The following is a 24,863-nucleotide window of genomic DNA, read 5'->3' as shown; positions in this document are numbered from 1 at the left end:
TAGACTCTAATAGGAATGTGTCTACTGCCACTCAACTGGCTGAGTGGCTTAGCATGGCTACAGCTCAGGTGAGCCTCAATTCAGGAGCTTTCTGAGCCTGGAATTTGATAATAAATCTCGTTGTGTGTGTCTTCCTTTCTCTGCCTTTCCCTTTCAGGCTCTTTTTTTTGCCACACTGGCTGATAGTTATCAGACTTGCCTGAAGAAAATGACGATTTCAATCTCAACCTTTATTCCAGAGTGAAACAACAATTAGTTCTTGGAGCGGCGAAATCAGTTCTCTCTGCAAATTTAGTCCGAGCTGCTTGTGAGGGGTAAATTTTGCTTGACTAAAATGGTTTTCACAGTGCCACAGCCGTCCGCCATGACCCACAAATTCTCTCTTTGGCCGTCTTTGGAGATGTGTACGCTCTTGCTTACTGAAGCTCTGAATGGGAGAGTACAGGGAGATTGTATTGCTCATATTTTCACAGTGAATAGAGTTACAGCTGCAGGGCCTGACTGCACTGCTGCTTCACTTTGTTGTGTGTGTGCGCGTTCGCTTGGGTAAGCGCACGCATGTGTAAGTGTACTCTTGTTTGTGTGTGTTGAGCTGCGGACTGATTTGCTCTCTGGATGAGGAAGAGGCTGAGTCAGTTTCAGGCTCAAACTTAAAAGAAGAGACCTTTAGAGCAGTGGAATTTTATTGTTCTACCATCTGGTTACAATAGCTGATAATTTCCCCTCTGCTTTTTTCATGCAGGTCACTTAGTGTGTATATTAGCAAACACAGCAAGATGTAAAGTCATGTACGCATTTTTGATGATTTGCTAAGTCAGAATGTGGCACGCTAAATTTAAATTAAATACAGTATTTTCAAAGATTTGAATGCAAAGAACCAGTGTGGAGGAAGCAATTTTAGAAAATAAAGTCAGTTTGAACATCCTCCTTAAAATGTGAAAAAATAAGAGTATCATTAACTATGGGTGTAACACCATTAGTCACACTACAGCCCAATAGGTTTCTCTGTTTGTTCCTTTTTCACACTAAAATAAGGCATCATATTAGTTTTCTCTCATCACTGTTTGGGAAACCAAATAAAAAGAAATAAACTCAAAATATAATTAACTGCAATTAATATCACCAACTTATTTTTATTAGTGTTATTTTGGCTACACAAACAGTCTCACCCTGTTATTTAATTTGAAGTGGAATTACTCACAAGCTGTATTTATCTGTTGTCTCTTGATAGACTGTAAACAGAATCGGGTGCCAAAAACCGCATTGACAGTTCGCCTACTGATGTGGGGAATCCAAAGAGCATAAGGCTGCCTTCACATTCCCCACTCTATATGTCATGGTACATACTGACAGTTGTATTCGATGACAATAATTCACACCGCGGCCATGTGTATATGCTAAGAATAGAAAATGTTGTAGCTCATTTCTCACGTGCTCGGGGAAGATGTTATATTTTAGAGTTTGTTTAGCCAGCGTGTTAAGGATTGCTGAGCTGAATTTGTTTACGTGTGCACAAAAGTCACTTGCGTGCGTCTATTTTGGTCTGAGGAACTGGGAAATGGAAGTGGAATTACCAATAAGTCATACCGCCAGAATTGCTCTGTGCTCCACCTTAAAAGAGATAGTTTAGATCAGTGGTTCCCAACGGACCCAGACAGGGGGTCCAGATTTCTCCGTAGTCATTAGTTCAGGGTCCACACGGTTTAATACATTCAGCGTCATACTTGCATTTGGCCATGTTGTTAAGCAAGTTTGCTGTCTCTGTTAATTGCTGTTAGTTAGTTGCTCACTCTACAGCAGGAAATGGCACTTCAAAATAAAAGCTCTTTGCTGGAAATGTACTTAAAAATAAAGTTTGTTCTTTACAAATTTAACCCGTTCGCAAGTCGCTTGTGGTCCATTCAGAATGGACCAAGACCCACTTTTGGACCACAACCCACCAGTTGAGAACCACTGGTTTAGACCTTGTGAAGAAGGGTTGTATGAGATACTTATCCATAGTCAGTGTGTTACATACAGTGATCTTGGTTGCCAATGTATTGCTGTGGACAGGGGCAGAAGCAAAACAGAAAAAAAAATCAAGTGTATGATGGACTAAGAATATTTTCATTGCTTTACCTTGCCGTCAGATAGTGTCTTCTGATGGGGTGCTGGAGCCATTATATCCCTCTCTTCAAAGCCAGACTCCACTGAGAAAAATAATAATTTTACATCGCTAAACAGAGGAGTTGTTGGGCTACTCGATTTTTTATTTTGTTTTTGTTGTTGTGTGACTTTGGTGTTTAGATCTGATTTACCAAGTCACACAGTAACACAAACTACTGTAACTGACTGTGGCAGCAATAAATCAGCAGCTCCTGCGACCAGCGAGAAAAAATGACTGCTTTTGTCAATGGAGTCTGGAGATTTTAACAAGAGCAGAGATGGGGAACTGAAGCCGTAAATGGCTTCCTGTTGAAGCCTGTCTGACGACAAGGAAAAACTTTGGAAATATTATAAATATAGCGTGCACTTAAGCTCTTATTCATTTTTTTAGGTGGGCCTTTTTTTTAGGTGGATGAAATACTTTTGCTTCGGCCCCTCGTCCACATCAGTACAGTGCTAAGCTCATGTGGTGGTACTCCTGTCTGCTTTTCCAAACTGGGTTCGTGCCGACTGATATCTATTGAACAATCTGAACTATCCCTTTAAGTACTGACATTGCTGCTACTTTGCTACCATAACGTATACCATATGAAACCCGTATGACAACCCAAAATCTAAACTTGCACCATCACGCTAATGGAGCTCCTTGTCTGATTTGTCCTTCGCCATATTCCATCCATTAGACACGGATTTCTCCCTCTGCTTCTTGGTTTCTGTTTGATATGAATGACTATGTTGGCGGGACACATGCATAAAATTGTATTTCCATTCATTATAAATGGATTTATATTTTGTTTTCAGTGTGGCCAATCGCACTTCTGACCACCTTTGAAACCGGCAATTGGATCTGAATTCAGATTTGATGCAGTTTTGCTTCACCTGGTGACAGTCCAATCATCACGGCGGTGTGCGTGGCTAAGTAGAACCGAGGGATACACGGGTCAAAAGCATGAGACTTGGAAAATAAATGCGTCTTTTGAAACACTGGCTTTACTTTAATACAATATATCTTCAGGGTATCTTTGTTGTGGCCAGTTTGCCCGGCCAAGTTCTGCTTTGATGCTTTACACAGCAAGACAAGAAAGCCAGCTCTCACTGTTGGTTAGCACAGGATATGTGTGTGTGTGTGTGTGTGTGTGTGTGTGTGTGTGTGTGTGTGTGTGTGTGTGTGTCAGCTGAGTAAATAAAGTCATGATCAGTGCTTGGGGTTGGTGATCCCTCCTGCTGGATTAGATAAAGGCTAATTGGGGCTAACAAGGACTAGACACTCATATGTTCTCTTTGTTTTCCCTCTCTCTTTCCTCACCAGTCAACCTGTTAGACTCTAAAGCAAGCCAAGGGGAGCTAGGATGGATTTCCTACCCATCGCATGGGGTGAGTATCCTCTATCTCTACATTTACCCACATCATGTCTGAATAAGCTTTCATTTTGGGGGGGAACACATTCACCAACATGAACTGGATGTTGGATTCAACCCCACACCACATGAAATCAGGATTTTTAAAAACTCCTGTGGTTCTCACTATGTCATGTTGACCCAATGAGTCAAGTGCAGATTAACCCACTTTTCTTTAGACGTTTTTCTGTCTATTCTCCGTCTCGCAGGTTAGAGGTTAAGCGTTCAGAGCTTGCCATATGGTCAAGATGCTTAAGGGAAAATAATGCACTGTGTGGGATGTTTGTGTATTTGAGTGTGCGTGTGTTTAAAGAAAGATTAGGGCATTAAAGGATTTTAGGTTGTAGACACTAAAGCATCCGCACAAGAATGTTGATAAGCTTACCCCTTTTTAGTAAATATCACATCGACAACACAGATAACAACTTACTGCTGTTGCATGTAAACATTGTAATTCCATTGTTGTTAATCCATTTCTTTTTAATTGAAAATACACATCACCTCATTCTGTCTGTCATACATGCTTTAATATCGTATTTTAACACACATTTTAAGGCTTGTGAGTGATATGTATTAAAGGTCTGGCGTGTAGGATTTACTGGCATCAAGCAGTGAGGCTGCAGAACTTAAACTCCCCAGTCTGCCGAGTGTGTGGGAGAACTACGGTGGCCAATCTAAAAAAGCAAATGGCCCTATAGAACCATTGTTTGGTTTGATCATTCTGGGCTACTGTAGACGGCAGAATCTGTGGAAGAGGACCTGCTGCATATGTAGATATAAACGGCTCATTCTAAGGTAATAAAAACCCAACAGTCCTTATTTTCAGCTGACTATAAATTAATAAAAATATTTATGAATATTATATTCCATGTCTGACAATAGATGCCCCAAAATCCTACACACTAGACCTTTAATTTACAAAAAAAAAAAAAAAAGTGAATAATGAAGTTTGCACTTCTGGGTTTGGCCTCTGTTTTGTTACCTTCATCCAAGACCCACTGTGAAATCGTGCTGCAACTAAAGCTTATTTTAATTGTCGATTAACTAGTCAATTATTTTCTTAATTAATCCCTTAGTCTGTTAGTCTTGGTTTGATAAATGTCAGAAAATGGTGTACAATGTCAGTCAGTGTTTCCCAAGGCCCAAGATGATGTCCTCGAATGTCTTGTTTTCTTGACAACCCAAAGACATTCAGTCTACTGCCACAGAGGAGAAAAGAAACCAGAAGATATTCATATTTAAGGAGCTGGAATCAGCTTCTTAAAAAAGTTAAAAAAAATAAATCTTGAAAAAAAAAGAAAAAAGTAAGAAATACCTAAAACAGATAAGTCGGCAATTACATGAACAGATGACAATTAATTGATAATCGTTGCGGATTAGTTGCAAAAATCTACATATAGCAGTTGTCTTTTTTAATTTGTCATTTTTATGTGCTTTTGTGCCAGAATTCTATAACTTTTTCTACCATAACAATCAATACTATTACATGTGAGAATAGTACAGCATTCTCAAAAAACAACCTGCAATGTTGCAGCAACATAGTTCCGTATTTTTGGAGTAAAAAAAAAAAACTCTGCAGCCTCATCTATCAGCCTCTCTCTGCTACCAAACTCCCTCCAGTGCGGCTCTCGCTCAGTGTTTATTTGTCTAGCTAGTTAGACTACTGTGCCTCGGGGCTAGCCCACTGACACACACACACGCACGCACACACACTCAAACACGTATACCACACTTCCTCGTTTTTCCTTTATTAAGTGTTAGAATTACTCCTTGGCAGTGGCTTAAGGTAATCCAGTCATTTGTTCCGTGGAGCTGCCAAACCTTGTTTCCCTCGGCCATATACTGCGCTGGCACCGTCAGAACGCTCAGACTTTCTGCATGAGGTTCAACCACAATGAAAAAATGACCCAAAGGAAAAACTGCAGCAGGCTGGTTAAAAATGCATTTAGTCCAAAGACAATTGCAGGCTACAGGACAATTTTCGTTACCATTTCAAGGGAGAGACTGATTTTGCGCTGATAGAAGTTATTCACGTGTAGGAAAATGCATACTGATATCGAAGGCTTGATCCAGCACTGGACATTGGAATGTGTGACAGAGACTACGCAGTGTGCGCAGCAGGCTCTGCTTTATTTCAAGTTATTTGCTTTGAACGAGTTCAGAAGAAAAGCGCGTGGTTGTACAGTTCATAAAAATGCTGCAGGAATGGAAGCCAATGTCATTCTTAAATGAGAATGACTCCAGAGAGGGAAAGAGAGGGGATAGGGGAGGATCAAAAGGAGGAAGACAGAGAGAGAGAGAGAGAGAGAGAGAGAGATAGAGAGAGAGAGAGAGACGGCAAAGGGGAGGAAGAGAGAGAAGAAGAAAGAGGGAGAAGAGGAGAGAGGGAAGGAAAGGAAAGGATGAGAGAGAGACAGAGAGATATTGCTGATGATCAAGTCCTCAAGGTGAATCATCTGTAATTACTCACGTCATCCACTGACTGCGCTCCGATAAGCAGCCTGCCCTGGGAGACTGCTGCTCACAAATGATTTCTCATAATGTGGCAGTGGCACTGAGCCCTCACACACACACACCCACACACACATACACACAAACACTCATTCACATTGATGGAGAGGCCACGGCTATTGGCCTACCGAGACACACCGTGCTCCGGTCAGAACAAATTAAGAGCTTAGCCTCCCCAGGATGTTCACTCCGGAGCCACCGACTAGACTGACAACTGTGTGTGTATGTGTGTATGTGTGTGTGTGTGTGTGTGTGTGTGTGTAAAGTGCGTGTGATCCAGATATACTGTTATCTGTCTGGGAGGCAGGCTGATTGCTGAGCAGTGTCCAGGGGGCTTAGCCCTTCACAAGACTAAAGAGTGTTAAAGATTACATTCTTGCGTGCTTTGAAAGCATTCTTCAGCAACAAACCAACACCCCAGACACTGGCTGTGCATACAAAATAGAATTAATGGGCACATACAAAGTAAAGTCCATTTTTCATAGGAACCAACAGGGGGATACAACTGCATTGCTTTTTAGAAAAATAAATAAATATATAAAAATATATTTTTTTTGCCAGGACTGTGTATTGACTCGTTGCTTAGCTAGTTACTAAAACAATTTGGAATCTGATGTTTAACCTAAATGCTGAAATAATAGGAATAATCTGAATAGTGGAGGTTTAAACAATAATTGAAACCCACAATCAGCTTTTTTTTTGCAAGATTTTCAACTGTAATCTTTTGTATAGTTGAAATTTATGTCAGAATAACAGGATTCCTTGCAGGAAAATCAGCATCCCATTAAAATAAAAAGCAGGGTTTGTACTGTATGTTCAGTGAAATATGCTGCCTGTAAGTGCTGTTCCAATGTTTAGGCTCATACTCTCCACAGTATTCTGTAAGTAACAATGGCATTCACCGAGCTTTTGCATCACGATGAAAAATGCTTGACATCTTTAGAAAATCTCCAGCAGTCACAGTGAGTGAACTCTGCATATACTGTCAAGAATAATGAGAAATATTTAACACACACAGACTCAGACTCATTCACATCTCACATTCCAATTATCAGGTCTGGAAGAGGAGGGTGAGGTTGGGGTGGGGGTGGGGATGCAAGGGGGGCAGGCACAGTAATAATAGCATGGCTTTTTATATTTTGGACTAGGTCCACCACTTCAGTCAGCCAGTTTTCATTTTTTTTTTTTTTTTTTTTTTTTTGCTGTCAGAGTGCAGACTGCTGTTTCAACTTCTTTAGTCACCCAAAGGCTCTTAAAGCCCCCCAATGCACTGCTGCCACCCCATCTGCGAAATCAGCCTGACCAGCATGAAACGCTGCCCCTGCCCCCCAGAAAGAGAGAGAGAGTACAGAGAAAAGCCCATCTATAAACAAGGATTAGCAGCAAGGGCAAGGGACCAGAGAGGAGGAAGTATAAAGTGTGTTAGCAGTTACTTTCTTCCTGGTAAGATCAGCTGATGCAAACCCTTTGACTGACAGCATTATATCAAATGTCACTGAGTACAAGAACTGTGTATATTTCCTAAAACTATACAAAATGTTAGACCTCAGTGTTATTTAGATATTATGTTATGTGCTAAGCTCGTCTGTGTTGAAAAGAAAACCAGATTTTTAACGTGGTTGAACTGGGGGACTTGTAGAAGCAACATTGCCTTCACAGTCTTCATGGACACATAACTAAGTTAGCTAATGTTAGCAAAACGCAATGTATAGCTACATAGAGAGGAGTTAGCCGTATGTCAGAATAGCAATGTCAGCCAGCTTTGCATATTACTGTGGCAACATTTAAGAGGTTCGGAGAAGCATAGATAGGTTGTTTGCTGACATATTGTTAGGATGACCTCAATAACCATTAGCCAGAGAGGATCATGGCTAACGTTCCATTGTTTGTATTATCTTTGCAAAGCTACATGCCAACCCAAAGTAATTTTTGGTGTTATTTGTTTGAATGTACTATAAAAGTTCAGTTAAACCTAGTCCCAATTAAACGGCCAGTCCTTTATACCAGCCTGATGGGGCCACACATTTTGACAAATAAATGCCTGTTTCAATTAGACGCCTGTTCAGTTGCTAAGCAGTTTATACAGGAGTTCTTTGGAAGTATAAAACCTGTTTTTTGGCTACCCACCCGTGCTAACGTTAGTAAGCTGCTTAGATCGTGCATACAAATATAAATGTTTGAGCATTTGTCAATATGGAGATGCTACATATTGTTAGCTTGCTTAGACTATCCATAATTCAGTTGTTTTCAATTAATTCAGATTTACTGGCACGGTAAACATGAGAGAAAGACAAAGAAAAAAAAGTGAGAATATGTGTCCATTCCTTGGTTACCTTGTAAGTTATTCATATTCTTTTAATCTGTAAGGGTCGTGGGATCAAAAAAATCAAAAGGGTTTGTAATAAAAACAAGTCCAAGTTGTGAGTATTGTTTTAAATGGATTAAGTGGTGTTATGTCAGTTTGTCAGGTGTCATAATCCTCAAGTGCCATTAAAGAGGTGTCGTAACTCTCACTTTCTGACATGTTGTCTGTCGCAGCTAGATCAAATGAAAGATTTATAATGCTATCTGAAGCTAATTTGTAAACAAGTAATATTCATACTGGTTTTCATAAACAGGTTGATTGTATTTCCCATCTTTGCTGAGCATAAGACGCCTGTCTCAAATCTACGCCGGTTGAGTTTAGTGATTTAAGCAAATACTAGCCTGGGCTATTTATTGAATTGTTCCAATATATGACATCTTGCATCCATTGAGAATATATCCTTCCTTTGTATATATAGTCCTTGTCGGCAGCTTCTTGAAGGGCAAGCTAAATGACTACACAGAGCCGGTTATGCACCAGTATCATCATGTTAATTTTGTGTGTGTGTGTGTGTGTGTTTTGTTTTGTTTTTTGGTCAGTCTTTCCCAACCTAGCAACAGTAACTTGGAGGGTGGGATTTTGGATCAAGCAGTTGCATCCCCCAGTATTATAATTATACTGCAGACTTGGTTGAAAATGAATAGTTTCCAGTGTCCTTCTTCAAGCAAAGCATGAGCATGGATTAGCATAGCTGCTCAAATACAAGAGAAGGTATGGAGGTTACTCTTTGGTAAGACCGGCTGATGAAATGCCCTCTGACTGATATGCCGCAGTTGTCGTGTCTGTGACCCCCACTGACCTCTGTGGAGCCCGAGAGCTCCGCACTTGCTGTGGATGCTTTGGTTTTCAGATTTACCTCCTCTCCAGCTGTAGTGGTAAAATGGACAGTTGTAAAAGACACTATATATGAACTTTGTGTTTTACAAAACATTTAATAAAAAAGCCCCATTTAGTAATTCCATGTCCAGAAAAATTAAAATACATAAAATAATTTTTTATGCTCCTATCCTATAGTAATGGCTGACAGAATGACATTGCTAAAATAAAAAAAAATAAAAAATTAAAAATAATAATTTGTAACCAAGACCTCATCAGTGTCATTGTTGGCAAAATAAATACACGTATTAATAAATAAAATAAAAAAATAAAGCCATTATTGTTAAACCTTGGAACAGAGCACGCTTATCCTCCATCTTGTTTCCTTGAACACAACTAGTCTGTGTATAAATGCATTGTTACCCTACACTGGTCCATATACTGCTCCATTAACTCCCATTGACCTGCGTGTCTTTGAAGTGGGTAAACTGGTGTGCTGACTCTGTGACTCTGTGACTCTGAGGCGTGCCTGTTGCCGTAGTTGTAATGTCACGAGCGGGTCAAGTTACCACCATTTCATTTTGCTGTCCCTTGAGCAGCCTCACCTACCTACAGCAAAGATCAGAGAACCAGGGACGAGATCACACCAAACTGTGCCCCAACTGTGACCATCAGGGGTCGGGGTCAAAGGTCACAAGGACTGGTGTCGGGTCCTAGTGTTGTTATATATCAATTAGAGGACGGGGGGGGGGGTTTGGCATCCCCCCTGGAGAGGAACAAGGGGGTGGCTGCTCACTTTAGACCTTTATTTATCCTGGTTGACATACAAACAGTACACATTCACAGTGGGAGCTGCCTCCAGTGGTGCTGGTGGTGCTGGTTTCTTCTGGCGAGAAGTAGCAATGGTATAGGTATTGCCACTAGAAGTATTGTCATTAAATGTGATCTGGAATAATCCAACAAGTTTTGCCGAATTTCCCATTATTCTTGTCTGGCAATAGGGTAGCTCGTTCAGCAACATGCCCAGAACATACTAGAACTCTGATCTTGTGTCTGGTCATGGGCACATGCCGCATCTTTAACCGCCAGGAAGGAACTAGGTACTACTCTTGTGCCTACTCTGTGCCGACTTGTAAAGGCGCATAGGCAGGTTACGTCTGAGGTTGCCAACCACCACTGAATTGTAGCTGACTTACCAGAAATCCTGAGTGCAGAGCTGATCTTCTCTTGTTCTTAGGTGTGTATTAGGCTAAAAAGTATTGTCCGTGGGACAGATGTAAAGCTCTACCAGCCCTGCATTAAATACATCAACTTCCTATCAGTACTTACCACAGACTGATATTTATGATGAGGAGAAAGATACCTGTCAGTTGTGACTGGTTGTTTCTCGTCACATGACGTGGTGTTGTTGCATCCCAAAAGTTGAATTCTGTTTATCTTAGAGCGCAGCTGTCGCGCCCTGAAAAATAGGCGCTCGGGAATGCTTGTGCGTCGTGATGGCATTGCTCTGGCAGTGTATTTAGGCCGCGCAAACCACAGCACTCGTACGGGCCCTAACAAATGCTTTTCTGGATCTTGGATAAATACGTTGAGACATTCTCTATTTATTTCCTCACTCCCTCTTCCACCCTGTCAAATGAAGGACAGAAAACAAGCCGGAGCTTACAAACCCCACAGAAGAGATTCAAGGTTGTTCGTTCTTATGATGTAATGTTTGGGGAGGGGGAAGAGGATAGCTCCATGTAATAGATGCTATCCTCCAGAGTGGGATCCTCACATCATAGCGGAGGTCTCATTTACTTTGGCAGAGACATGCTCAAGTCAAGTCATCTTCTCTGGAAGAGGATATAGCACGCCTAACACACACACATACATACATATATACAGACACATACACACACCTGGGTTTGATTTTGAGCCCCTGTGTGTGTTTGTGTTCGGACCCCTCCCAAAGACGGCTTAAAAGCAGAGCGCAATCACTCGCAGTCTCCTTAGATTTATCCCAGTTTGCATCATATTGGTGGACATGAAAGTGCATAAAGGGATAAGACATAAATCCCGCAGCTCTCACAGACATCTGCTTACAAAGACTGAGTATTATCCACACACACACATTCACGCAGAGATACACAAAACGTGTTCACACACAGGATAGCAAGTGGAACATTGTCCATGTTCATAAACACACACACTTGCTCACTCAGTGTATACGGGGATATGTACAGTAATACACACCTACTGTGCCCTCCATTCTCAGGCCACTTGTTCTGTTAGATGCCAATTTTGCCAGAGCAGCTTACTTTTCAGGGTAACAGAAAATCAAATATGCCACAATGAAATGTCATTTTCTCAGCAAGTTGAGAAACTCTTGAAGCAACAAGATTGGGTAGGTGCAATCCAGAGTGTGTACTTAAGTCTGCTCAATTTACATTTGTTCCATCTTTTTGAGTTTCAGATGGCAGATCATGAAGTGGTAGGAAGAATACAAGATATTGTACACTCTGTGTGCTCTGTATATTTGATTAAATCAGGGTTTTTCGGCTCCAAATTGATTTTGTTACGTCCTTAACAAGGCTACATAGCTGTTTGCCACTATTGTGTTGCAACTCTACACTTGTAATCCTATTGTACATTTTCTCAGAGAGGAAAGACAAACAACTCTGTCCTCCAGAAATTATGTTTAATTTGTTTGGCCAAATACATTTTTTGGAGGAAATGTAATTGTTGCCTGGATTATGTTCACTGAGGATGTTTTTTTTCTCTCTCTCTTTTAAGGAAGTACTTTGGTCTTGTACAAAGTGCAGGGCTTTGGCACCAGAAACCAGGGTTTGCATTCAGGCTTCCACATTTAGTTATTCTAAACACCAAACCACTTTGGTTAAGGTTAGGAAGCGATTTTGGTTTTTGGGCAAATATAGACAAAAATAAACACACCACTGCTTCGAGTCAGCATTAAGATTTTAAATGTCTAACCGAGACAATCCTGTCCAAGAGAAAAAAGACAAGATCTTTCTCTCATCATAGCAAAGTGCTTTGAGTGTCTAAACATAATTATAAAGACGTTTATCATGCTCTGTGCGTGAATGCTAAAAACAGATGAACAGGGAAAACAAAAGTTTGACGAATTTACAGATACTTTCATTAAGATATTTCCTCATTAAAAAAGTAATTTGTGCAACGTTATGTTTCTCCTCAAACTTATTTTATGCTGTTGAAGGGACAGTTCACCCCACAATCAAAAATACATATTTTTATCCAGTTGTAGTGGTGTTTTTTCAATCTAGATTGTTTTGGTGTTGGAGGTATTGGCTTTAGAGATATCTACCATCTCTCCAATATAATGGAACTAGATGGCACTCAATTTGTGGTGCTCAAAGTGCTTTCCAGAAATCATGACCCGGTTACTCAAGATGATTCACAGACCTTGTTGAGAGCATACAGTCTATGGTTGAGGGCAGTTTCATGCATCCTTTTTTTTTTCTACAAAACTACACCTGATACAACTGTATCACCGCACAGAGGGAAGCACGCATTTACTTATGGACGAGAGGTTTGTGCTTGTGACATGTAAACATCTCCCTCGCCTGAGCCGAAATGCTTTGAGTCAGCTCAATAGTGCTACGTGAGGAGGGCATCAGGAAATGCACACTTCCTTCTGCATGGTGATATGGATGGCAGGTGTAGTTCAGTAGAAAGAAAATAGTTCCTACATGAAAGTCCTAACAACAAGGTCTGTGGATTATCTTGAGTAACTGGGTCATGATTTCTGGGAAGAGACATTGCTGTTGAGTTTAGCATTTAAAAAAAAATATATAAAAAAATTGTGTGTGTGTGTGTGTGTGTGTGTTTGTGATTTGAGCACCTAGATTGATAAATAGCACTCCAGGTGAGGGTTTGGGGTGAATTGTCCCTTTAATTAGTTATGTATAAATGCAGTTTCGAGAGGACAGATTTGTAACAACATATGCCGTATTCTGTCAACACATTCTCACTCCAACCTCGTCACATATCAACGTTCAGTCATGGACCTAGATACAACGTGAAAGGTACCCTAGGTGTGTTGGTTGTTGCCGTTCAGGGATGCCGTGTCAAATTCTGCCTGTTACATGCATTGTCTTCCTTCAAAATACACTTCTGTTTTCACAGAAAATTAACCATTTACATACTGTCTCTTTTAAATTAAACTATGTCAGTGCAACAATGCAATTGTTTTTCCACCAACAACTAACGTACGTGGTTGGGTTTAGGAACAAAGAACATGGTTTGGCTTTGTAATCTTACGGGACACGAACACAGCTTTCCAGGGTGAAAGTTGATGTTTATTTGACCCACCCCGCCCACAGTTCTCGGACTTTCGCCACCTTAACTTTCGTTCTTGTCCTGCTATGTTTCCCTCCTGACGACTTCAGAGCGAAACAGGGTTGATTCCGTAATGTTCTCACATCATGGTTCTACAGAACAGGGTTGGAGTATCAACAACCTCACTAAAATGTGGCCTTTTTCATGGACAGAATTTAAATCTGTATATTTCTGTATTTTTCAAGCAGGTAATAATTTTTTAGCAGCAACAATGCTTAACATCTGCACAAAAAAAAAAAAGTTAGACTCCCAGTTGTGCTGCTTTCTATTCTGACAGAAAGACATTGCTTAACTATGACAGAAACTATATATAAGGCTGAAGCAGATTAGGATGCTTTCTTTTCTTTACCCTCATGTAAGTACATTGTCTTATCAAACATGATGTCAGCAGATTCACTAATCACATTGGCAGCTCTTGTCTTCCCTCCGCTTTCTGTTGTGTCAAGCTCTATCATCAAATCTTTCCTGCATGTCGTCACATCATTACTTCTACATGACTTTTATGTCAAGCTCTAAAACTCTTGAGTAAAGTGAGGTGAAATGTTAAGTTTAGCTTCACCTCTTCATATTTAGCCCCTCTAAGTTGTGTCCACTTTCCCCTGTTATTGTTAGACCTATAGAGAGCTGGGACTGCACTCTGATGAATGAGGTGACGCCAAGGCAAGCATGACTGGGGAGACTAAACACCAATGGAATCTCTCCCTTCAATTTTCATCTCACTTTATCTCTCCCTCCCTCTTCCTGTTGCTTTTTTTTTTATCAGCGCTATGTCTTTTACTTTCTCTACCTCCCTTCGTCTCTGTCTCTCTCTCTCAGGGGTGTTTCATTAACTTTACTGTGAGATGAAAAGCAAGTGGCTATACTTCAGCCTGAGAGCTCCTTGAACACCACACACTCATAGATATGCTTTACACCCACACAGCCGCACTCACACACACACACACACACACACAGGCATACAAAAACATGTAATAGAGAACCTAGACTTTCTTAGCTCGTCATTAATTTCTGTGTTGAGGCTGAAAGCACCTGCTGTGTCCGCCTGCTATGGGGCTTTAAACACTTCACATGAGCCTTATGTGAATGCATATGTGTGTGTGGGTTTATGTTTCCATTAATGCTTGTGTGAAAGGAGCGATAATTCAGTTTCCACTTACCCAGAAAAGCGTTTCTCTTTCTCTGTGTCTCTCTCTGAAGAAAGCACTGCTCATTCAGGCATACATCCATTCTGAATTTTCACGGAATGAAGAAGAAAAAAAACAAAACAGAAAAAGCATCCATTTACACACTTAGGCCCATTCATTCTAATGACTGTCATTTTAACCACAATGAGCCCAGTGTTTCAGGTGTTTGCCCATTCATCATCGCTCCGATTCAGTGTTGATTTGCCTGGACAGCGAAGCCAAAGCGCATGATCAATGAGTCTTCCCGCTGTGTTGAATTCAAAAGGAATGACCCCGCTTTCTTTTTTCTCCTCTCCTCTCATTGCTTTCTCCCAGTGGAGGGAAAATGTAAGATAGACACGAACGTTCCTGGTATACACTCACATCTGTCTATACTTCGTAGCTTCTTTTGTTTCATAGTGGATTCAGCACGTTTCCTTTAGTAGCTGTAGTACTGTGATGCAAATAACCAAGACTTGCAGCTTGAAAGTCCTCACTTGTAGAGAAAAAAAAAAAACATGTTAGTAAAAGGGTGGAAAAAAACACTATAAGATTTTTGCTAAAATTTAACAGCAATTAAGCAGCTTCACGTGAAGTTAATAGGACTGAGATGAGAAATCACACTTTGTGGTTGTTTTTTTTCTCTGAGATATTTTCACAGTGCTCTAATCGAGAAAATTTGGCTAAGACAGCAAGTTTGCTTTTAATTAATTTGAGTAATTTACAAGAGATCTGGTAGTGTGATTTTTCACCCTTAAGTGTTTATTAGATGCTTAGTATTCAGCAAGAGTGAATCTGAATCTAAATAATTCATCTGCAAATGCTTACAGGGTGGAGATAACTTTTTTCTCTGCTATCTACCCCTCCTTTCCCCTTTTCTTCCTTCTTCTCTGACTCCAAATTCCCTTGTTCCTACCCTCTGCTTCAACTTTCCTCCAATGTCTTTGCTCCTTTTTTCTTTCTCTTTTTCTTTCTTTTCCCTCTTTCCCCTCGCTCTCTGTCTCCTTTCTTTGCCCTTTTATCTTCACATCTTTATACCTTATATCACTTTCTTCTTTTTTACCTTCCCTTATAACTGTCTTCTTCCTCTACCTCTCCCTCCTTCCCTTTTCACCTTGAATTTGCCCCCTTTTTTCTCTTTGCATGTGGTTCTCTCTCTCGTTTGTTGGTCCTTTCTCGTCTCCCTCTGTTTCTCTCCTCCACCTCTCCTTCTCTCCATCTTTTTCAGTGGGAGGAGATCAGTGGGGTGGATGAGCACTACACTCCCATCCGGACCTTCCAGGTCTGCAATGTGATGGAGTACAGCCAGAACAACTGGCTCCGCACCAACTGGATCCCTCGCCAGTCAGCCCAGAAGATCTACGTGGAACTGAAGTTCACCCTCAGGGACTGCAACTCCATCCCACTGGTGTTAGGCACCTGCAAGGAGACCTTCAACCTCCTCTACCTGGAGACAGACGACGACCAGGGTAGCCACTTCAGAGAACACCAGTTCACTAAGATCGACACCATCGCTGCTGATGAGAGTTTCACCCAAATGGACCTCGGAGATCGCATCCTCAAGCTCAACACTGAGGTGCGCGAGGTGGGTCCCATGACCAAGAAGGGCTTCTACCTGGCGTTCCAGGACGTGGGCGCCTGTGTAGCTTTAGTTTCAGTGAGGGTTTACTTCAAGAAGTGCCCGCACACTGTGAGGAATCTGGCCTCCTTCCCTGATACGGTGCCCATGGACTCCCAGTCGCTGGTGGAGGTCAAAGGCTCATGTGTCAATCACTCCAAAGAGGAGGAGCCACCGCGAATGTACTGCAGCACGGAGGGGGAGTGGCTTGTGCCTATTGGGAAGTGTCTTTGTAACCCCGGGTACGAGGAGAGAAGCAACACCTGCCAAAGTAAGACAGCTCTTCTTTCAGTCCTACGTTTTTGTCTCTCTCATCCTGTCTTTGTCATGTTTTCCAAAGCTGCAAAGTGTGCAAAGTGTGTGATGAGAAGACTGTCACACTTCATATCTGTCAGCCCTGAACCTTTAATGCCTGATGCCCACCCTTTGTCTATACATGTGTGTATGTGGAATACCTTCAAAAGAACCCCAAAATCCCACAGTGTTGCTGGACAGTTGAACGTGCGTATTTCCATGCATGTGTATGTGTTCTCCAGGTCTTTGAGCTACATGCTGCACTGCGCAGTAGTTCAATAGTAATCTTCTGTGTGACACATCATTAGCTATGGGAAGATCTTAACCAGAGTAGCAGGGATGGGACTGATAACCCAGAAGAAAGGAGTGGGCTGGAGTGGATGGTGAATAATGGAATAGTTGTGGTGATGGCTGCGGGTGTTGGCGGAGTCATGAGTGGGTAGACACTGGAGTCTGGAGATACTCGATCTCACCCCGAAAATCCGTTGCCGCCTTGGAGGTGGTTGCAAGAAAGCCAGAAGGTTTGGCTGCCTGGCTTTGCCTTTCATTTTCAGACTGTCTGCAACATCATCATCACATATGCTTTTGCTCTGATTTGAGTTATTGCCAGTCGGATACTGGAAAGAGTTAAAATGTGTTAACGAAAGAAACACTTTCGCTGGCAGATGCAACTATTTCCCAACTTGTTTATTGATTGTAAATGTCCTCTGATTGTCCTTGTTCATCTTCATTTCCCTTTACTTCACCTTATCTACTTAGACATTAAGTAGATGATGCCCCATGGCAACTTTTACACCCCTTTTGGGATTAGGCGACCGGTGAGTTCAAAGGTTAAGTGTCTCAATGAGCCCTTTCATCTCAGCACATAACAAATTTCAGTTCTGAGTTCTAAACTTCCCAGAAGCACATTTAGTTTTTTACATTTTCTTTCTGAAAGGCTGCATGTATGCACTCAGACATAACATAACTAGATAATTTTGCAAAATTTAATTTCCTGTGTGTGGCTTCTGTGGCCAGTGTAACATCTTTCATCAATTACAGTTGCAGTACTTCATCAGTGTTTCTCTGCAGCAGGATGCTTCACATCTGCACAGTAGCTTATCGAGTGCAGCAGACCCATATTTTATGTGCAAGAGGAGATAATGTATTTCAATACCATTGTTTATAATGTAAAATAACAATAGAAGTGGTCGTTGCTTACTTCAGACTTCACTGGTTTATGTCTCTGTGTATTTTTGTTTGACCATGCCAAAGAGAAAAAAAGACTGCTGACTCCCCACTTTCCCTTTGTTGTGGCTGGTTTCTGTGGTCCATATCATACTAGATGTGCTCCTCTTTTTTCACTTTCAGCAAGCTCCTCACTCTGCTTAAGAAGCCAGACACAGAGTATCTATTTGAAAGCAGCCACCTCTGCACTGCGGCTGTTCCACCATGACTTTAAAGTTAAGAAAGAAAAAAAAAAGTGTTGGAAGTTGGAGGAAAAAGCAGTTTGTCTTTAGTTCTCTTACTCATTGTGGCTGGCCCTAAATGCTCCCATGTTCATCAACTCTCTGCTCTCTAGAGCCGTGCCCAGTGTTAATTAAAGATCAAAGGCGGTCTCCCCAGGTCAAGCCCCCGCTGTCAGGGCCAAGGGAAGCTCTTTTTCTGGGGCTGTGGACTGCAGACGAGCATGTCTCGCTGTCCAGATGCAGGGAGAAACTTTGTCGCAGCTGTCAGACGAAAACCTCGTATGTGCAAAACGTAAACAGACTGGGGAAGTTGTAAAATTGTGGGCAAAAAGATGACAGCAAAAACAAGGCTAAGCATGAGAAGAAGACTTAAGAGGTCTTTAGAATAGTTCTTACTTGGATGTGTCCCATGCCTACATACATTTAAAACCTTTATCCAATTAATATGTATAAATTAAAGGGAAAATAAACTAGTTTTTCGCAACATTGTCAGCAAATTCTATCCACCAATTTTGCCTTCCTCACAAATTTGAAAAGACAAAAGCTGCAGATACAAGAATGCGACATTACATCAACAAATGGCAGACCCCTGTCCCCCTCCGTACCACCCTCCTTTCACTTCCTGTCTCTGTGTATTGTGTGAATGTTTGGATGTATTTGACAATCTCTTATTAGTTTCAGAGAGGTCTAATGGACTCTAATAAGGTCTTATGTTACTCTGGAGTGGGACAGCTGCACCAACAGGCCCCCACAGCCCCCGCGTGCAGCCGTCAGGGGCCCCAGCACACAGCTCGCTCTCCAGGCCCTCTGTGTTAACAGATAGATGAGTGCATGGTGTTAGGTCACCGTACAGACTGATAGCGAACAAGATGAAAACATATTTACAGGGCTGCAGCCAGATAAAACACAATGAAACAGATGTCAGAATCACTTGGTCATATTTTGTTCCATGATTCCATAGAGAAGATTGTTGTTTTGTTATCAAATACATGGGGAGGAAACATAGATTCTATAATTGGATACCCTTCCCTACATCAAACAAACAAAATTTAGCTAACACCACAAACAAATAATCTTGTAATTAAACACACAGGCTGTCAGACAGCAGCGGTTAGATAGATTCAAGGTGTTTGGATTGAGTGTTGCTGGCTTTGACTGTTAGCTCTGAGTCAGATGTGGATGGAGCACCTCCACTGAATATTTCATGCTTTGCTTTCTTTGACCGAACACCTTGAAGCAGCATCTTCCACTTAGCTCAGTCTCTGTTCCATGAGTGTGTGTGTGTGTGTGAGTGAGAGAGGAAGTGCGAGAGAGTATGAGAGCAGTTGCCTTTGTTTACACAGACGCCAAAGTGTGTTTAAGGGCTTTAACAGAATACACTCTAGTATTAGATTGTCATTATCTTGCTTGGCTGTGTGTGTGTGTGTGTGTGTGTGTGTTTGTGTGTACAGCCAGAAATGTTTATGAAAGCGAGGATGTTTTTCCAGTGGCGCCTTCAAAAGAACACATGAATTCCGTCTGGCCTTGGCAATGGGACGCCGTGTGGGAGCTGCTGTTATGACAGCGTGTGTGCACGTATGCGTGTGTGTGGCTGCGTTACATATCTAGCAGGGTGCTGTGTATATTGCTGTGAGCATATTTTGATATTTCATCATCCATATCAGAGCAGATGTCATCGGATCTTTTGTCAGGCAGCGACACGGTGAGTGGATGTGGCGTTTTTTCAGACTGTACGATGGAATGGACGCATCAGTCATCGTCTGGATTACCGTGTGTTTTGTGAGCGAGCTTCGGCCTTTCCACAGAGAATGTGAGGCCAGATCTAATCTCGCTAAGTCAGTCTTTCATCTGTCATTAGAACAGACTGGAGCAGGTGAACTAACTCCTATCTACCATCAGTGCGAAATTCCTGCAACCCTAATTTGATCCTAAAACAGCAAACGGATGTCTGTCTGTCGAGTTTCAGTGTGTGTGTGTGTGTGTGTGTGTGTGTGTGTGTGCTGCAAATGCAAGCAGCTGTTCTGCTGTACGTTGCAAGGATACCCAGGTTTACATTCTTACCGGATTTATCAAGACACACAATCCTCAAACTTGCCAGTACCATAATGCTTATTATAATTACACATATACAGTAAATCCATATACATAGACACAGCGACACATACACTCAAGCCTACTTAAGCCTGAGTTGCAGGTTTTGCCTGGATTAGTTACCATATCTTATTATAAGTGAAAGAAGTGAGAAAGGCACAAAAACGAGTAATAATTTTGCCAAATTTTAACGCACTATAACCTAAAGATTTTTTGCATTTCTAACAGATAATTTTGCCCCATATGTAAATGTTCTAAAATGATTAGTTTCTGCTGACTGCATTGACCCAACATTTCCAAATGACAAGGCCTTTCTCTCCTTGTTTACTTCCTCCTCTTCTCCCTTCCCTCTGCTCACCCCTTGTGGCTGATGGTCTTGGCCCCCAGTTCAAAGCCCGGCGTCCATCTCATGTCGAATGTTTTATATCACTCTCCACTTTCTCGCTTAAGTGATTTAGCTGCTGCCCTCGCGCGCAGACATGCTTGGCTTTCAAGCAGACACATTATACATCTTTTGTTGGCTTTGTCACGCAAACCTGCGTCAACCTGACCAATGAAATGCTCAAGCTCAGGTCTCCCCGAAGTGATTCAGCATCCATTTTGTCATTGAACTCCCTGTGATGTTCTTGCGGTTGCTGGAACTGCCAATGTGTCTCGATCTCCGTTTCAACTTATTGTTTTGGTTTGCCGGTCCTGAGGGTTGATGTAGGATCGTGGACATCCAGTGTGGCTTGTGAAGAAACTTGTTTTGCAATTAACTTGCAAAAAGGAAATGGCATACTTTCAAGGGTGGTCAGACCACACTGGAGCTACAAAACCAGTAAATATTGAACTTAGAGTCATCAAGTAGCGAGATGGAAGACTCCAATGGGATTCTAGTGTTGCTCTGTTGCTGCTGTGAGATTGTTTTGGAGTCTCTCTGCCCCCTAGTGATCAGAAATCCTTTAATGCATCTTACTGTTTATCTTAAAAGACACTCCTGCTATCCAATTAAACCTTTGATTTTGGAAAATGTCAATTTGTTAATAGCTTTATTTAAATTTGGCAGTTACACCTAACTCTTCTCGGCTTAACATGTTGCTTTCTGCTTCAAATACGTATTGATCAAACACCCATTTGGGCCAATTAGTAAAAGCAAAGGAGATCCAGCAGCACTGTCAAAGTCCTGTGGTTGTGTTTGCATTTCCCTTCCTATTTTTCTCATCACCCATACTGTTTTTCGTGCATTTCTTTTTTTTTATTTGTATATTTTTCTGCCAGACAGTTGAGGCTGAGTGCTGTGAATTCATGGAGCTATTGGCTCTGCTCGGGTCCCTTGGATGGACTCTGTTTGTTTGTGTTGGCCATTATATAACTGCCCGGCTCTCCACAAGAACATGTCAGCTCCCCACACACCCACACCCACACCCACACACACACACCACCACCACATCCCTTAAATTACAATGACAGTGTTTCTACTTCAGCAACAGGCTAATATACGATACAGATTCTTTATTGTCTTCTTTTGGTGCCAGATATGTTTTTTGCATTATTACATGTGTGCATCTGTGTGTTGTAACCTTTATTTATCCACTTCAGTGTGTCCTCTGAGCCACTGTTCCTTTTCCCAGCACCGCCCGCTACATATCATATACCAAAGTTGCACACATTCACAAAGGTAGCTGCACAGTCTCGAAGAATATAACAATGGCCTGTTACCGTTGGGCGTTCAGTTCCTTGTTGTGGGGCACCTCCATAGTTGTTATTGAGAGCGGGTGTTGCCCATATACTTCCGCCACACACATTTTCAAAGCCAGTGCAGGCAATCACTTCAGTTCATGCTTTTGCTTTTCTGTGTGTGTGTGTGTGTGTGTGTGTGTGTGTGTGTGTATGGTTGAATGAAGTGTTATACTGTACATGGCTCTGCTCTAACACTAGTGTTCCATTGCATCAGTCTCCTCCTCTCTTGTCAGTTTAGCTTAGTGTGGAGGCTTTCTCTGCTGCAGCCTTTTTGGCTGTGCGCTGCCTGGCACTTCGCCTTTTTGGAGCTGAAAAGAAGAGGAGAGGCTGGAAGAAAGGACAAGGCCTGGATTGAGTGCTCCAGTGAGAAAGGTCTTGAATCATGATGTTAACACTACACTATACAACCGTTGCTGAATAAAAAAAACAAAACATACAGCCTTTTTAGAATTATTTTTCCTGATATCACAGTGTCCCATTCCAATTGCAGAGATGCTTTTGCAATGTCAACTGGGCGCTCTCTCCACAGAAAGTTGATGGTAAAAACTTTTTGAGAATATCTTTAGGGATTTTTTTAGGGAGTCCACTCTTCTGGCATTCACCTTATCACCTCATATGTTTCAAGTTGCATCAGATCCTGCTCTGTTTACCTTCTTTTATTCACTTGCAAGCAACTGTAGAGGCTGAACACAGGGCAAAAGGGAATCCGTGCGCTCTACTAATGTATGACAGCTCAGAAGTGCATCCTCAGTTCAAGCTGATCTATTTGCATTCATTTTTTATTTCCATCGCTGCCCAAATTTTCAGTCCCTCCAGTACTGTTTGACTTTTTGAGGATCTTCCATAACCTTGATGTGCAAAAAAAAAAAAACCTGAGCTAATTAAAGCATGCAGAGAAGCCCGCAGCAATCATACTGACTCCCACATTCCCACTTCCACAACACAGCAGCCGGGAGGGGAATCTGACTGGAAGGAGGGAAGGAGAGGAAGAGAGAGTGAGAAATAGAGAGAGAGGAAGAAGAGAGAGGAGAGAGAAAGAGAGAGAGATAATGAGCATAGCGTTAATTAGAGACACCATTCAGCTGGCAGGAAAGGCAGGAATTACTCACTAAGCAAGGAAACTCAGCAATAATGTTGTATATGCTCACATGCTGTATGGTGTGTGCACATCTGTGTGTGTGTGTGTGTGTGTGTGTGTGTGTGTGAGAGAGAGTGACTTGATGCACAAGAGAGAGACAAGGCAAGAGAGCACATTCATATGCTCATCCATAGCTGTATGCAGATTAAAAGACTGCACGATCATATGTCTGTTAGTGTCTCAGTCCCTCTTAAATCAGTGTCTCCTTCTTTATCTCTTCAAAGTATTATTATTATTATCATATGTATAGTTGTATGCTGATGCAGCGTCAGTGTGTATGTGTGTGTATGCTTGTGGGAGTGTGTCTCTGGCACGCAGGGCCAAGGGGGAAGCTGCAGCCAAAGATGCAGGAAAGGTTTGTTCATTCGGGGTATTATTGCCTGTTTGCTTTTCTCTTTATGGGCCTTCCAGCGCAGGCTGGGGGTTGGCGGGTGAGCCCGTCACCCCGGGGCCCTGGTGCTGTTAGGACTTCAAAGCTGTTGGTAACCACAGGCTGAGGAATTCAACTTAACACACAGACAAATACACCCGCATGCACACACACACACACACACACACACACACACACACACACACACACACACACACACACACAGCAACGCACAACCAGGCCTAAAACAGAAATGGAGGGATAGATAGATGGGGTGTTTATTTGTTGGAGAGGCCCCTGCCAGTTGACAAGACCACTTCACAGTGGTCAGTCTTTGTGCGTGTTTGTGTGTGTGAGTGTGGGTGTGCATATGTATGCATATCTGGGTATGTGTGTGTACTGTACACACACAGACATGGTATGCATGCTGTGTGTGCATGCAAACAAATAACAAAAAATAAAAAGAAGAGAACACACATGTATAATTTATGTGTATACGTGCATGTGTGTGTTTCTTTGCATTTCCACGCATGCAGCCGATGGGCGCGCCTTAACACTGACAGACGATCACCATGGGACTGACATAACTAGTGTGTGCGTACATGCGTCTGAGCGTGTTTGCATCGGCGGACAGGCAAGGACAGAGGGATGGACACCACGGGAAACGTCCTGTCTGACAGACACGGTGGATGATTGGATACACATGTAATGTAACAGGGGATAGGAATGGGGGGGTTGAGGGGTGGGACAGGGGAGTCACTCCATCATTCTTGATAGATGAGAGGGAGCAAGCTAAAGAGGGAGGAGAGGGGAGGTGAAGACAAGAGAGAAAGAAAGCGAGCTGTCAGTGGGATATAGACCCCCGCTGTGACGTTACCGCTATCAATTCAACATCCACAGAGGCTGACATGTCTGTTTCTTTCTTTCTTTTTTTTTTTTTTCTTTTTTTTTTCCCAGTATTGCTCCACTAATCCTTTTCCTGAGCGCATTGCTCTCAAATGTTCCAGTAAGTTGGCTCGTAAAATAAAATGTTTCCCAGCAGAACTTCAAGACGCAGGTTACAAGATGAAATAGTCATCAGTGACATTTACAAAAGTCAATAAATACGTAGCTTGTCTTTGTCACTGTTTAATGTAATACTGATTTAAGTCATCACAAGGGATTATTCCTCTCAGTTTTCTATTTGTTTTGCATAAAAACATGACACATTACAAAACTGCTTTTGAATAATTGATTATAAAAACATTATTTGTAGGGCAAACGGCTTCCTCATTTATATTTGTAATTACTTGTATGGAGTCTGGGTGATCTACAACATAATCAAGAGCTCATTTGCATTTAACCTTTTTTTTCCTCACTTCCTATTAGGCTACCTCTCTCTACCACTATCAGTGTGTCACTTCACAACTCTGTCCTTTATAATGTA

The 24,863-nt window shown here is 41.9% G+C and overlaps 1 protein-coding gene across 5 annotated transcripts in view; it reads left to right on the top strand.

Moving 5' to 3' along the window:
• The window catches only part of epha3 (eph receptor A3), a 112,113-nt gene that overhangs the window by 5,731 nt on the left and 81,519 nt on the right, over positions 1-24,863 (top strand). For all 5 annotated transcript variants that reach the window (XM_033616347.2, XM_078174412.1, XM_033616340.2 and 2 more), the window contains exons 2-3: positions 3,455-3,519; positions 15,985-16,645. In XM_033616347.2, coding sequence (XP_033472238.1) covers positions 3,455-3,519; positions 15,985-16,645 — 726 coding nt within the window. The remainder of the gene's footprint in view (positions 1-3,454; positions 3,520-15,984; positions 16,646-24,863) is intronic.

The sequence above is a fragment of the Epinephelus lanceolatus genome, chromosome 14, assembly GCF_041903045.1.
Source record: "Epinephelus lanceolatus isolate andai-2023 chromosome 14, ASM4190304v1, whole genome shotgun sequence".
NCBI classification, from domain to species: Eukaryota; Metazoa; Chordata; class Actinopteri; order Perciformes; family Serranidae; genus Epinephelus; species Epinephelus lanceolatus.
This window is presented reverse-complemented; position numbering and strand designations above follow the sequence as displayed.